This window comes from Carcharhinus amblyrhynchos, unplaced genomic scaffold (assembly GCF_965287045.1).
Source record: "Carcharhinus amblyrhynchos unplaced genomic scaffold, sCarAmb.v2.hapA scaffold_455, whole genome shotgun sequence".
Classification (NCBI taxonomy): Eukaryota; Metazoa; Chordata; class Chondrichthyes; order Carcharhiniformes; family Carcharhinidae; genus Carcharhinus; species Carcharhinus amblyrhynchos.
Window position 1 is genome coordinate 65,001 of NW_027650195.1, and position 14,835 is coordinate 79,835.

General features: G+C 54.5%; 1 protein-coding gene across 1 annotated transcript in view; it reads left to right on the forward strand.

Moving 5' to 3' along the window:
* The window catches only part of LOC145339419 (SLIT-ROBO Rho GTPase-activating protein 3-like), a 68,755-nt gene that overhangs the window by 33,093 nt on the left and 20,827 nt on the right, over nt 1–14,835 (forward strand). Inside the window, exons 10-15 of the mRNA XM_080183876.1 lie at nt 699–893; nt 2,867–2,951; nt 7,272–7,299; nt 7,970–8,069; nt 9,521–9,581; nt 10,557–10,634. Of these exons, the coding sequence (XP_080040002.1) occupies nt 699–893; nt 2,867–2,951; nt 7,272–7,299; nt 7,970–8,069; nt 9,521–9,581; nt 10,557–10,634 (547 nt within the window). The remainder of the gene's footprint in view (nt 1–698; nt 894–2,866; nt 2,952–7,271; nt 7,300–7,969; nt 8,070–9,520; nt 9,582–10,556; nt 10,635–14,835) is intronic.

Below are 14,835 nucleotides of genomic sequence, written 5' to 3' on the forward strand. Positions count from 1 at the left end.
TTTCTCTCTCTCTCTGTCCCTCTCTCACTCCCTCTCTCTCTGTCTTTCTGTCTCTCTCTGTCTTTCTCTGCCTTTCTCTGTCTCTCTCCCCCTTTCTCTGTCTCTCTCTCTCTCTCTCTGTCTCTCTCTCTCTCCCTCTCTCTCTGTCTCTCTCTCTCCGTCTCTCTCTGTCTCTCTCCCTCCCTCTCTGTCTCTCTCTCTGTCTCTCTCTCCCTCTCTCTCTGTCTCTCTCTCTCTCCCTCTCTCTCTGTCTCTCTCTCCCTCTCTCTCTCTCTCTCTCTGTCTCTCTCTCCCTCTCTCTCTGTCTCTCTCTCTGTCTCCCTCTCTCTCTGTCTCTCTCTGTCTCTGTCTCTCTCCCTCCCTCTCTGTCTCTCTCTCTCTCTGTCTCTCTCTGTCTCTCTCCCTCCCTCTCTGTCTCTCTCTCTGTCTCTCTCTCTCCCTCTCTCTCTGTCTCTCTCTCTCTCCCTCTCTCTCTGTCTCTCTCTCCCTCTCTCTCTCTCTCTCTCTGTCTCTCTCTCTCTCTCCCTCGCTCTCTCCCTCGCTCTCTGTCTCTCTCTCTCTCTGTCTCTCTCTCTGTCTCTCTCTCCCTCGCTCTCTCTCTCTCTCTCTCTGTCTCTCTCTCCCTCTCTCTCTCTCCCTCCCTCTCTCTGTCTCTCTCTCTCTCTGTCTCTCTCCCTCTGTCTCTCTCTGTGCGACAGGTTAATAAGACAGTGCGAGCCACCCTGCAGGCGCTGCAGGATCTGGCAGCGAGTGAGGATTCTGACCTTCCCGACCCATTCCAGATCAACCAATCCACTGAGTCGGTGAAATCGGCCGGACCTGATTCCGGCTCCAAGAGCACCACTGGGAAACGCCGCACCAACCAGCACGACACCGAGACCTACTATTTCACCGTAAGACCGTCAGCAACGGACAGTGGGATTGCAGAGAGGGGAGAGGATCCTTCTGTACCCTCGGGTGACACTCCCCACACCCCCCCCCCCCCCCACCCCGGGAGACACTCCTCACCCACAGGGAAACACTCACCCTTTCCCAAACCCCAGGGACACTCTCACCCCTTCCCCACCCTGGGGTTCTGGGGGTAATTACCCTGGGGGTTGGGGGTAATTACCCTGGGGGTTGGGGGTAATTACCATGGGGTTTTGGGGGTAATTACCCTGGAGTTTTGGGGGTAATTACCCTGGAGTTTTGGGGGTAATTACCCTGGGGTTTGGGGTAATTACCCTGGGGTTCTGGGGGGTAATTACCCTGGGGTTTGGGGTAATTACCCTGGGGATTTGGGGGTAATTACCCTGGGGTTCTGGGGGTAATTACCCTGGGGTTTTGGGGGTAATTACCCTGGGGTTTGGGGTAATTACCCTGGAGTTTTGGGGGTAATTACCCTGGGGTTCTGGGGGTAATTACCATGGGGTTTTGGGGGTAATTACCCTGGGGTTTGGGGGTAATTACCCTGGGGTTTGGGGGTAATTACCCTGGGGTTCTGGGGGGTAATTACCCTGGGGTTCTGGGGGTAATTACCCTGGGGTTTGGGGGTAATTACCCTGGGGTTCTGGGGGGTAATTACCCTGGGGTTCTGGGGGTAATTACCATGGGGTTTTGGGGGTAATTACCATGGGGTTTTGGGGGTAATTACCCTGGGGTTTGGGGTAATTACCCTGGGGTTTTGGGGGTAATTACCCTGGGGTTTGGGGGTAATTACCATGGGGTTTTGGGGGTAATTACCCTGGGGTTCTGGGGGGTAATTACCCTGGGGTTCTGGGGGGTAATTACCCTGGGGTTCTGGGGGGTAATTACCCTGGGGTTTGGGGTAATTACCCTGGGGTTCTGGGGGGTAATTACCCTGGGGTTTGGGGTAATTACCCTGGGGTTTTGGGGGTAATTACCCTGGGGTTCTGGGGGTAATTACCCTGGGGTTCTGGGGGGTAATTACCCTGGGGTTTGGGGTAATTACCCTGGGGTTTTGGGGGTAATTACCCTGGGGTTTGGGGTAATTACCCTGGGGTTTTGGGGGTAATTACCCTGGGGTTCTGGGGGTAATTACCATGGGGTTTTGGGGGTAATTACCCTGGGGTTTGGGGCGTAATTACCCTGGGGTTTGGGATAATTACCCTGGAGTTTTGGGGGTAATTACCCTGGGGTTCTGGGGGTAATTACCCTGGGGTTTTGGGGGTAATTACCCTGGGGTTCTGGGGGTAATTACCCTGGGGTTTGGGGGTAATTACCCTGGGGTTCTGGGGGGTAATTACCCTGGGGTTTGGGGGTAATTACCCTGGGGTTCTGGGGGGTAATTACCCTGGGGTTCTGGGGGTAATTACCATGGGGTTTTGGGGGTAATTACCATGGGGTTTTGGGGGTAATTACCCTGGGGTTTGGGGTAATTACCCTGGGGTTTTGGGGGTAATTACCCTGGGGTTTGGGGTAATTACCCTGGGGTTTTGGGGGTAATTACCCTGGGGTTTTGGGGGTAATTACCCTGGGGTTCTGGGGGTAATTACCTTGGGGTTTTGGGGGGTAATTACCTTGGGGTTTTGGGGGTAATTACCCTGGGGTTTTGGGGTAATTACCCTGGAGTTTTGGGGGTAATTACCCTGGAGTTTTGGGGGGTAATTACCTTGGGGTTCTGGGGGGTAATTACCCTGGGGTTTTGGGGTAATTACCCTGGAGTTTTGGGGGGGTAATTACCTTGGGGTTTTGGGGGTAATTACCCTGGGGTTTTGGGGCGTAATTACCTTGGGGTTCTGGGAGGTAATTACCCTGGGGTTTTGGGGTTTATTAACCCATGGTTTTGCAGGGTCTTTTGCCCCAGGGTTTGGGAAGCTCATTCCCCAGCTCAGCCCCCAGGATAATTCTCTCATTCCTCTTGCAGAAACTCAAAGAGTTTGTGGTGAAGAACAGCAGAATCTCGAATCTGCAGGCAAAGTTCGATCTGCTGAAACCATCTATCGAGAAGGGTGAGTCTGTCAGGAGCAGGGTGAGTGAGTATACCGGGGTCAGAGTCAGTGTGAGTGAGTATACCGGGGTCAGAGTCAGCGTGAGTGAGTATACCGGGGTCAGAGTCAGCGTGAGTGAGTATACCGGGGTCAGAGTCAGCGTGAGTGAGTATACTGGGGTCAGAGTCAGTGTGAGTGAGTATACCGGGGTCAGAGTCAGCGTGAGTGAGTATACCGGGGTCAGAGTCAGCATGAGTGAGTATACCGGGGTCAGAGTCAGCGTGAGTGTGAGTATACCGGGGTCAGAGTCAGCGTGAGTGAGTATACCGGGGTCAGAGTCAGTGTGAGTGAGTATACCGGGGTCAGAGTCAGCGTGAGTGAGTATACCGGGGTCAGAGTCAGCGTGAGTGTGAGTATACCGGGGTCAGAGTCAGCGTGAGTGAGTATACCGGGGTCAGAGTCAGCGTGAGTGAGTATACCGGGGTCAGAGTCAGCGTGAGCGAGTATACTGGGGTCAGAGTCAGCGTGAGTGAGTATACCGGGGTCAGAGTCAGTGTGAGTGAGTATACCGGGGTCAGAGTCAGCGTGAGTGAGTATACCGGGGTTAGAGTCAGCGTGAGTGTGAGTATACCGGGGTCAGCGTGAGTGGGTATACCGGGGTCAGCGTGAGTGGGTATACCGGGGTCAGAGTCAGTGTGAGTGAGTATACCAGGGTCAGAGTCAGTGTGAGTGAGTATACCGGGGTCAGAGTCAGCGTGACTGAGTATACCGGGGTCAGAGTCAGCGTGAGTGAGTATACCGGGGTCAAAGTCAGCGTGAGTGAGTATACCGGGGTCAGAGTCAGCGTGAGTGAGTATACCGGGGTCAGAGTCAGTGTGAGTGAGTATACCGGGGTCAGAGTCAGTGTGAGTATACCGGGATCAGCATGAGTGAGTGTACCGGGGTCAGTGTGAGTGCGTATACTGGGTTCGGGGTCAGCGTGAGCGAGTGTACCGGGGTCAGAGTCAGTGTGAGTGAGTATACCAGGGTCAGAGTCAGTGTGAGTGAGTATACCAGGTTCGGGGTCAGAGTCAGTGTGAGTGAGTACACCAGGATCAGCGTGAGTGAGTGTACCAGGGTCAGAGGCAGTGTGAGCGAATATACCGGGGTCAGCGTGAGCGAGTGTACCTGGGTCAGGGTTGGTGTGAATGAGTGTACCGGGATCAGAGTGAGCTGGGACGGTGTGTGGTACACAGGAGGTGGGGATGGTGTGTGGTACATGGGGTGTGGGCACAGTATGCAGTATACTAGAGGTGGGGATGGCGTACGGTATACTGAGAGTGGGGGCAGCGTGCGGTATACAGGGGGCTGTGACAGTGTGCAGTATACAGGGGGCTGTGACAGCGTGCGGTATACAGGGGGCTGTGACAGTGTGCGGTATACAGGGGGCTGTGACAACGTGCGGTATACAGGGGGCTGTGGCAGTGTGCGGTATACAGGGGGCTGTGGCAGTGTACGGTATACAGGGGGCTGTGACAGCGTGCGGTATACAGGGGGCTGTGATAGTATGCAGTATACAGGGGGCTGTGACAGCGTGCGATATACAGGGGGCTGTGACAGCGCGCGGTATACAGGGGGCTGTGACAGTGTGCGGTATACAGGGGCTGTGACAGCGTGCGGTATACAGGGGGCTGTGACAGCGTGCGGTATACAGGGGGCTGTGACAGTGTGCGGTATACAGGGGGCTGTGACAGCGTGCGGTATACAGGGGGCTGTGACAGTGTGCGGTATACAGGGGGCTGTGACAGTGTGCGGTATACAGGGGGCTGTGACAGCGTGCGGTATACAAGGGGCTGTGACAGCGTGCGGTATACAAGGGGCTGTGACAGTGTGCGGTATACAGGGGGCTGTGACAGCGTGCGGTATACAGGGGGCTGTGACAGCGTGCGGTATACAGGGGGCTGTGACAGCGTGCGGTATACGGGGGCTGTGACAGCGTGCGGTATACAGGGGGCTGTGACAGCGTGCGGTATACGGGGGCTGTGACGGCGTGCGGTATACAGGGGGCTGTGACGGCGTGCGGTATACAGGGGGCTGTGACGGCGTGCGGTATACAGGGGGCTGTGACAGCGTGCGGTATACATGGGGCTGTGACAGTGTGCGGTATACAGGGGGCTGTGACAGCGTGCGGTATACAGGGGGCTGTGACAGCGTGCGGTATACAGGGGGCTGTGACAGCGTGCGGTATACATGGGGCTGTGACAGTGTGCGGTATACAGGGGGCTGTGACAGCGTGCGGTATACAGGGGGCTGTGACAGCGTGCGGTATACATGGGGCTGTGACAGCGTGCGGTATACAGGGGGCTGTGACAGCGTGCGGTATACATGGGGCTGTGACAGTGTGCGGTATACAGGGGGCTGTGATAGTGTGCGGTATACAGGGGGCTGTGGCAGTGTGTGGTATACAGGGGGCAGTGACAGCGTGCGGTATACAGGGGGCTGTGACAGCGTGCGGTATACAGGGGGCTGTGACAGTGTGTGGTATACATGGGGCTGTGACAGCGTGTGGTATACATGGGGCTGTGACAGCGTGTGGTATACATGGGGCTGTGACAGCGTGTGGTATACAGGGGGCTGTGACAATGTGCGGTATACAGGGGGCTGTGACAGGGTGCGGTATACATGGGGCTGTGACAGCGTGTGGTATACAGGGGGCTGTGACAGCGTGTGGTATACAGGGGGCTGTGACAGCGTGCGGTATACATGGGGCTGTGACAGTGTGCGGTATACAGGGGGCTGTGACAGTGTGTGGTATACATGGGGCTGTGACAGCGTGTGGTATACATGGGGCTGTGACAGCGTGTGGTATACAGGGGGCTGTGACAATGTGCGGTATACATGGGGCTGTGACAGCATGCAGTATACAGGGGGCTGTGACAGGGTGCGGTATACAGGGGGCTGTGACAGCGTGCGGTATACAGGGGGCTGTGACAGCGTGCGGTATACAGGGGGCTGTGACAGGGTGCCGTATACAGGGGGCTGTGACAGCGTGCGGTATACAGGGGGCTGTGACAGCGTGCGGTATACAGGGGGCTGTGACAGGGTGCCGTATACAGGGGGCTGTGACAGCGTGCGGTATACAGGGGGCTGTGACAGCGTGCGGTATACAGGGGGCTGTGACAGCGTGCGGTATACATGGGGCTGTGACAGTGTGCGGTATACAGGGGGCTGTGATAGTGTGCGGTATACAGGGGGCTGTGGCAGTGTGTGGTATACAGGGGGCTGTGACAGCGTGCGGTATACAGGGGGCTGTGACAGTGTGCGGTATACAGGGGGCTGTGACAGCGTGCGGTATACAGGGGGCTGTGACAGTGTGCGGTATACAGGGGGCTGTGACAGCGTGCGGTATACAGGGGGCTGTGACAACGTGCGGTATACAGGGGGCTGTGACAGCATGCGGTATACAGGGGGCTGTGACAGCGTGCGGTATACAGGGGGCTGTGACAGTGTGCGGTATACATGGGGCTGTGACAGTGTGCGGTATACAGGGGGCTGTGACAATGTGCGGTATACAGGGGGCTGTGACAGTGTGCGGTATACAGGGGGCTGTGACAGTGTGCGGTATACAGGGGGCTGTGACAGGGTGCGGTATACAGGGGGCTGTGACAGCGTGCGGTATACAGGGGGCTGTGACAGTGTGCGGTATACAGGGGGCTGTGACGGCGTGCGGTATACAGGGGGCTGTGACGGCGTGCGGTATACAGGGGGCTGTGACGGCGTGCGGTATACAGGGGGCTGTGACGGCGTGCGGTATACAGGGGGCTGTGACAGTGTGCGGTATACAGGGGGCTGTGACAGTGTGCGGTATACAGGGGGCTGTGACAGTGTGCGGTATACAGGGGGCTGTGACAGGGTGCGGTATACAGGGGGCTGTGACAGCGTGCGGTATACAGGGGGCTGTGACAGTGTGCGGTATACAGGGGGCTGTGACAGTGTGCGGTATACAGGGGGCTGTGACGGCGTGCGGTATACAGGGGGCTGTGACGGCGTGCAGTATACAGGAGGCTGGGGCGGTGTGCAGTATACTGGGAGCAGGGTCAGTGTGTGGTATATGGGGGTGCGGGACAGTGTGTGGTTTGGGGGTGGGGACGGTGTGTGGTATAATGGGAGTGGGCGCAGTGTGTGGCATGTGGGGGTGGGGACGGCGTGCGGTACACTGGGGGTGGGGACGATGTGCGGTATACTGGGAGCGGGGTCAGTGTGTGGTATATGGGGGTGCGGGGCGGTGTGTGGTTCGGGGGTGCCAGCGTCTGGCAGTTTCTCTGCCCCCTCACTAACTCCCGTCTCTCCTTCTCCCTTTAGGCGTTGTTGATGATGAGCACAGGTCCAGGTAGGAGCGTCCATCTCCTCCAGCCCTATTCCTGCGTCAGCCTCACCTCAGCATGGACCTAGCTGCCTCGGAGAAGGGCAGATTGACCAGGGGACGGGGGTCGATGAGGGAGGGTCACACAGACAAAGCTCCCTCACCTGAAGTGTCGAGGGTTGAGGGGGTGATCTGATCAAAGGGGGGTTTAAGATGATTAAATGTTTCGATAGGGTCGATAGAGAGAAACCATTTCCTCTGGTGTGGGGAGGGGGGGCAGTTTGTGGGGGAGCGGGGTGGGGGGGGCGGGGAGAAGGTTAAAACGAGAGGCCAGCCATTCCAGGGGGAATGTCAGGAAGCACTTCCTCACACAAAGGGGGGAACAGGAATCCGGAACTCTCTCTCCCTCCCCAAAATAAAGCTGTCGAGGCTGGAGGGGGCGATTGGAAATTTCACACCCCAGACTGAGGGGGTTCTGTTGGGTAAAGCGTGGGGTGGGGGGGATTGAGAGTTACGGAACTGAGGCGGGGAGACGGAGTTAGGATAGGAGGGTGAATGGCCTTCTCCTGTTCCTGTCTAACAGGCTGGAGAGAGAGGGGCTGAATGGCCTCCTCCTGTTCCTGTCTCAGGGATGAGGGGGTGTCAGTGAGAATGTGACCCATTGTCTTTTCCCTCCCCCCCCCCACACCCTGCACAGGTTACAGACGCTGGGCCGGTCTCAGAGACAGAGGAGATCTCGACCCTGTTCTCAGTACAACCAGAAACTCTTCAATGGCGACCTGGATTTATTTATTAAGGTACACAAACCCGCGGCAAATAAACTACTCCTTACACATCACCAATCCCCGCTGGAACTCCAGCCTTCCCGGTTGGACAGCACATTTCCTAACGGAGAGTGTCTGGGGGCTTTGCGGTGTCCTCTGAGTGATGATGTCCACTCGGACAGCACCTCAGTGAGTAGATCCACCCACTCACAGCGTTCCCCAGGGCCGGGACTCCGATCCGAGAGAACCAAAGGGTGTCAGGCATGAGCCCCAGTCTCTGGGGCTGGAGCATAAGGAGCTGGGACAGGGTGAGGGATCGGGAACAGGGTTACAGGTCAGGACAAGGTGAGGGGTCGGGAACAGGGTTACAGGTCAGGACAAGGTGAGGGGTCGGGAACAGGGTTACAGGTCAGGACAAGGTGAGGAGTCGGGAACAGGGTTACAGGTCAGGACAAGGTGAGGGGTCAGGAACAGGGTTACAGGTCAGGACAAGGTGAGGAGTCGGGAACAGGGTTACAGGTCAGGACAAGGTGAGGGGTCAGGAACAGGGTTACAGGTCAGGACAAGGTGAGGAGTCGGGAACAGGGTTACAGGTCAGGACAAGGTGAGGGGTCAGGAATGGGGTTACAGGTCAGGATAAGGTGAGGGGTCAGGAACAGGGTTACAAGTCAGGACAAGGTGCGGGTTCAGGAAGGAGGTTACAGGCCAGCACAGGGTGAGGGTTCAGGAACGGGGTTACAGGTCAGCACAGGGTGAGAGGTTGGGAATGGGGTTACAGGTCAGCCCATGTGAGAGTTCAGGAACAGGGTTACAGGTCAGCACAGGATAAGGGGTCGAGAATGGGGTTACAGGTCAGGACAGGGCGAGGAGTCGGGAACAGGGTTACAGATCAGGATGGGGCAAGGGGTCAGGAACAGGGTTACGGGTCAGCACAGGGTGAGGGATCGGGAGTGGAGTGACAGGTCAGGACTGTGAGGGGTCAGGAACAGGGTCACAGGTCAGGACGGTGAAGGGTTGGGAACGGGGTTACAGATCGGGACAGGGCGAGGGGTCAGGGGTAACAGGTTGGGAGAGGCTGAGGGATCAGGTTGGGGTGACAGATGGGGATGGAATGAGGGATCCAGATGGGGGCTGAGATGGGAGAGAGTATGGGATGGGATCAGAATGGGACCGGGATAGGATTGGGGTGGGATCGGGATGGGATTGGGATGGGACAGGGATGGATTGGGGTGGGATTGGGATGGGACAGGGATGGATTGGGGTGGGATTGGGATGGGATTGGGATGGGACAGGGATGGATTGGGGTGGGATGGGGTGGGATTGGGATGGGATCAGAATGGGATTGTGAGGGACCAGGATTAATTGGGGTGGGATTGGGATGAATTGGGATGCCTCTTCTACAGATTCCCAGGGCTAGCGTCTGAGTTTTTGGGAATTTCCTGGACTTTTTCTAACCCACACTGTACCTTGTGATTCCCCCCCAGAGCTCGGGACAGCCTATCCCATTGGTCATCGTGAGCTGTATTCGATTCATTAATCTGTATGGTGAGTGATCACTTAACCTCCCCCCTCCATCCCCCAGATTCAACCCTCCCTATCTCTCCTCACTTCCCCCTCACACTCCCTCCATCGCCACTCTCTTCCTAACCCTCCCTCATTCCCACTCTCTTCCTCCCTCCCTCTCTCACTCCCTCTCTCCACATCCTCTGTGACTCCCTCTCTCCCTTCCTCCTTCCCCCTCCAACCCTTCTGTCTCTGTCTATCCGACTCTTGCTTCACCTCTCTCTCCCTTCTTCACTCCTACATTCCCACCTTCCATCTGACATTCTTCCCTCCATTGCTCACACTCACTTCCTCGCTTTCATTCTTTTCCCTCTCTCTCTGTCTGTGTGTGTCTCTCTCTCTCTCTCTGTCAATCCCTTTCTTCTCCCTCTCTCTCTCATTCCCTCTCTCTTCTCCCTCTCTCTCTCTCTCTCATTCCCTCTCTCTCTCTCACTCATTCCCCTCTCTTCTCCCTCTCTCTCCCTCTCTCTCTCTCATTCCCTTTCTCTTCTGTCCCTCTCTCTCTCTCTCATTCCCTCTCTCTTCTCCCTCTCCCGCTCATTCCCTCTCTCTTCTCCCTCTCTCTCTCATTCCCCTCTCTTCTCCCTCTCTCCCTCTCTCATTCCCTTTCTCTCTCTCTCTCTCATTCCCTCTCTCTTCTGCCTCTCTCTCTCTCATTCCCTCTCTCTCTCATTCCCTTCTCTTCCCCCTCTCTCTCTCTTTCATTCCCTCTCTCTTCTCCCTCTTTGTCTCTCTCATTCCCTCTCTCTCTTTCTCTCATTCCCTTTCTCTTCTCCCTCTCTCTCTCTCATAGTCTGACCCATGCCCCCTCCCTGAGCTGTGAGCAATATCTGTGAATTAGTGTATTGCCATCACACAGAGATTCTGGGAGTGAATCTGGTTCTGATCTGGATTGGATTTGAGTTGAATCCGGGTTTGGTTCTAGTTTTGATCCGGGTTGATTCTGTTTTCGGACAGGTCTCCATCATGAGGGAATTTTCCGGATCCCTGGCTCGCAGCTGGAGGTGAACGAGATCAGGAATGCGTTTGAACAAGGTTTGTCCATTTGACAGAGTGTGGTCTCCCCAGTGGGGGTCGGACATTGGGGGGTCCGTGTGGGGTGAGCCTGTGTTTCTGTGGGTTCTGGGGCAGGAAGGTGTGCGTCGGTGTAAGGGTGTGGAGTGTGGGTGGTTAAACTGTGCAGCAGGAACTTGTCCGAGAGTGTTTGTTATTTGCTGTGTGTGTGTGTGTGTGTGTGTGTGTGTGTGTGTGTGTGTGTGTGTGTGTGTGTGTGTGTGTGTGTGTGTGTGTGTGTGTGTGTGTGGTGCATGCATGTCTGTGTGTCTGTGTATGTGCGTGTCTGTGTGTGTGCGTCTGTGTCAGTGAGTGCATCAGTGCATGTGCATGTGTGAGTGTATTTGCCAGTGTGTGTGTACATAGAACATAGAACACTACAGCACAAACAGGCCCTTTGGCCCACGAGTTGCGCCGATCACATCAACACCTATCTATAACCCCCAATCCCATAAAACCCCATATACTCATCCAGAAGTCTTTTAAAAGACCCCAGCGAGTTCACCTCCACCACCACTGACGGCAGCCGATTCCATTCATTCACCACCCTCTGAGTGAAAAACTTACCCCTAACATCACTTCTGTACTTTCCTCCCCACACCTTAAATCTGTGTCCTCTCGTAGTGACCATTTCAACCCTGGGAAATAGCCTCTGAGAATCTACCCTATCTATTCCTCTCAACATTTTATAAACCTCTATCAGGTCGCCTCTCAACCTACGTCTCTCCAGGGAAAAGAGACCCAGTTCCCTCAACCTAACTTCATGAGGCATGCCTCCCAGTCCAGGCAACATCCTTGTAAATCTCCTCTGTACCCTTTCAATAGCTTCTACGTCTTTCCTATAGTGAGGTGACCAGAACTGCGCACAGTACTCCAAATGAGGCCTGACAAGGGTCTTATAAAGTTGCAGCATTACCTCCCGACTCCTAAACTCAATCCCTTGATTTATGAAGGCCAGTACACCATACACCTTCTTGACCACCTCTTCCACCTGCGAGGCCGATTTAAGAGTCCTACGGACCCGGACCCCAAGATCCTTCTGCTCCTCAACACTACCAAGACTCCTGCCCTTGATAGTGTACTCGTTCATCCCGTTGGTTCTGCCAAAATGGACGACTACGCATTTATCCGCGTTGAAGTCCATCTGCCACTTCTCCGCCCAGTCCTGCATCCTATTTATGTCCTGCTGCAACTTTTGACATCCTTCCAGACCATCCACAACACCACCGACCTTAGTGTCATCAGCGAACTTACTTACCCATCCTTCCACTTCCTCATCCAGGTCATTTATGAAAATGACAAACAGCAAGGGTCCTAGAACAGATCCCTGGGGCACTCCGCTGGTGACTGACCTCCATTCAGAAAAAGACCCATCCACAACCACTCTCTGCCTTCTGCAGGCAAGCCAGTTCTTGATCCACAAGGCCAAAGGCCCTTGGATCCCATGCCCTCTCACCTTCTCAAGAAGTCTTGCATGGGGGACCTTATCAAACGCCTTGCTGAAGTCCATGTACACCACGTCCATGGCACTTCCTTCGTCAATGTGTTCAGTCACATTATCGAAGAACTCAACTAGGCTCGTAAGGCACGACCTGCCCTTGACAAATCCATGCTGACTATTCCTGATCATGTCAAACCTCTCCAAATGGTCGTAAATCTTGTCCCTCAGAAGCCTTTCCATCAGCTTACCAACCACTGAGGTCAGACTCATTGGTCGGTAATTTCCCGGGCTATCTCTGTTCCCTTTCTTGAAAATAGGGACTACATCCACAATCCTCCAATCTTCCGGAACCTCTCCCGTCTCCATTGACGACGCAAAGATCATCGCCAGGGGCTCTGCAATCACTTCCCTCGCCTCCCACAGTATCCTGGGGTGGTCAGGAAGGCGAATGGGATGCTGGCCTTCATAGCGAGGGGGATTGAATATAAAAGTAGGGAGGTCTTGCTGCAGCTGTATAGGGCATTGGTGAGGCCGCAGCTGGAGTACTGTGTGCAGTTTTGGGCGCCGCACCTGCGCAAGGATATTTTGGCCCTGGAGGGAGTGCAGAGGAGGTTTACTAGGCTGATACCGGAGTTGAGGGGATTGAGCTATGAGGAGAGGCTGAATAAACTAGGCTTGTACTCGTTAGAGTTTAGAAGAATGAGGGGAGATCTCATTGAGACATATAAGATGATGAATGGGATGGATAAGATAGAGGTGGAGAGACTCTTCCCGCTCAAAAAAGACAGTAGGACTAGGGGGCACAGCCTCAAGATAAAGGGGAGGCGGTTTAGAACGGAGTTGAGGAGGAACTTCTTCACTCAAAGGGTGGTGAATCTCTGGAATTCTCTGCCCGTCGAAGTGGTGGAGGCTGCCTCGCTAAATATTTTTAAGAAGCGGGTTGATGGGTTCTTGATAAGAGAGGGGATTAAGGGTTATGGGGAGAGGGCGGGAAAGTGGAACTGAGCCACAACAGATCAGCCATGATCTTATTGAATGGCGGGGCAGGCTCGAAGGGCTGGATGGCCTACTCCTGCTCCTATTTCTTATGTTCTTATATCCCATCTGGTCCCGGCGACTTATCAATCTTGATAGAATTCAAAAGTTCTAACACATCCTCCACCTTAATATCCACAAACTCAATCTTTTCCATCTGCTGCAAATCCGTAGCAAAATCTCCCAGATCAGCTTCCACCGTGAATACTGAGGCAAAGTACTCATTAAGCACCTCTGCCATTTCTTCTGGTTCCACACAGACCTTACCCCCTTCACCTTTTATAGGTCCTATCCCTTCTCTTCTCATCCTTTTACCTTTCACATATTTATAAAAGGCCTTGGGATTCTCCTTAATCTTACCCGCCAAGGCCTTCTCATGACCCCTTCTGGCTCTCCTAATTTCCCTTTTAAGCTCCTTTCTACAGTCCTTATACTCCTCAAGATCCTTAACCTCTCCTAGTTCCCTGAACCTTTTGTACACCTTCCCTTTCCTCCTGGCTAGGTTCAACACAGCCTTCGTGCACCACGGTTCCCGCGACCTACCAAAACCCCCTTGTCTCATCGGAACGTTGTCACACATAGCTCCAGACAAACATTCCTTGAATATCCGCCACCTTCCTTCGGTACTTTTCCCTAAGAACGCCTCCTTCCAGTTTATTTGTCCAAGTAACTTCCTGACTTCTTCGTATCTCCCCTTTCTCCAGACAAACACCTTCCTAGCCTGCCTGATCCTATCTCGTTCCAATGCAATTGTGAAGGAGATAGAATTATGGTCACCATTCCCAAGATGCTCCCCTACCGAGAGATCCATCACCTGCCCTGGTTCATTCGCCAGTACCAGGTCAAGCACAGCCTCTCCCCTCGTAGGCTCATCCACATACTGTGTCAGGAAGCCTTCCTGAACACACCTAACAAACTCCTCCCCATCCAAACCCCTTACCCTAGGGATATTCCAGTCGATGTTTGGGAAATTGAAGTCTCCCATCACGACAACTCTGTTATTAATACATCTCTCCAGAATCTGTTTCCCTATCTGCACTTCAACTTCCCTGTCACTATTGGGTGGCCTATAGAATACACCCAGCAAAGTTTTCGACCCTTTGCTGTTTGTAACTTCCACCCACAGAGACTCTGTAGATAGTCCCTCCATGGCATCCTCTTTCTCTGCAGCCATGACACTGTCCCTGATCAACAGTGCCACTCCACCACCTCTTCTGCCATCCTCCCTGTCCTTCCTGAAGCATCTGAAACCTGGCACCTGAAGTACCCAGTCCTGTCCCTGAGACATCCAAGTCTCCGTAATGGCCACCACATCACAATCCCAAGCAGCAATCCACGCCCTAAGCTCATCTACCTTATTCACTATACTCCTTGCATTAAAATATATACACTTCAGCTCCTCAGTCTGGGCATTTCCCTTCCCCACCCCCTGTCTAACCTCCCTCTCATACTGCCTGCGGTCCTCCCCTACCTGGGAGCTAACCTCCTCCGTCCCAGTTTCCCCATCACAATTCCCTCCCCCCATCCTTTCTAGTTTAAAGTCCCCCCGGTAGCCTTAGCCAGTCTTCCCGCCAAGATATTAGTCCCCCTGGGATTTAAGTGCCACCCATCCTTACTGTACAGGTCCCACCTGCCCCTAAAGAGGTCCCAGTGATCTAGGAACCGAAATCCCTGCCCTCGACACCAGTCCCTCAGCCACGCATTCAG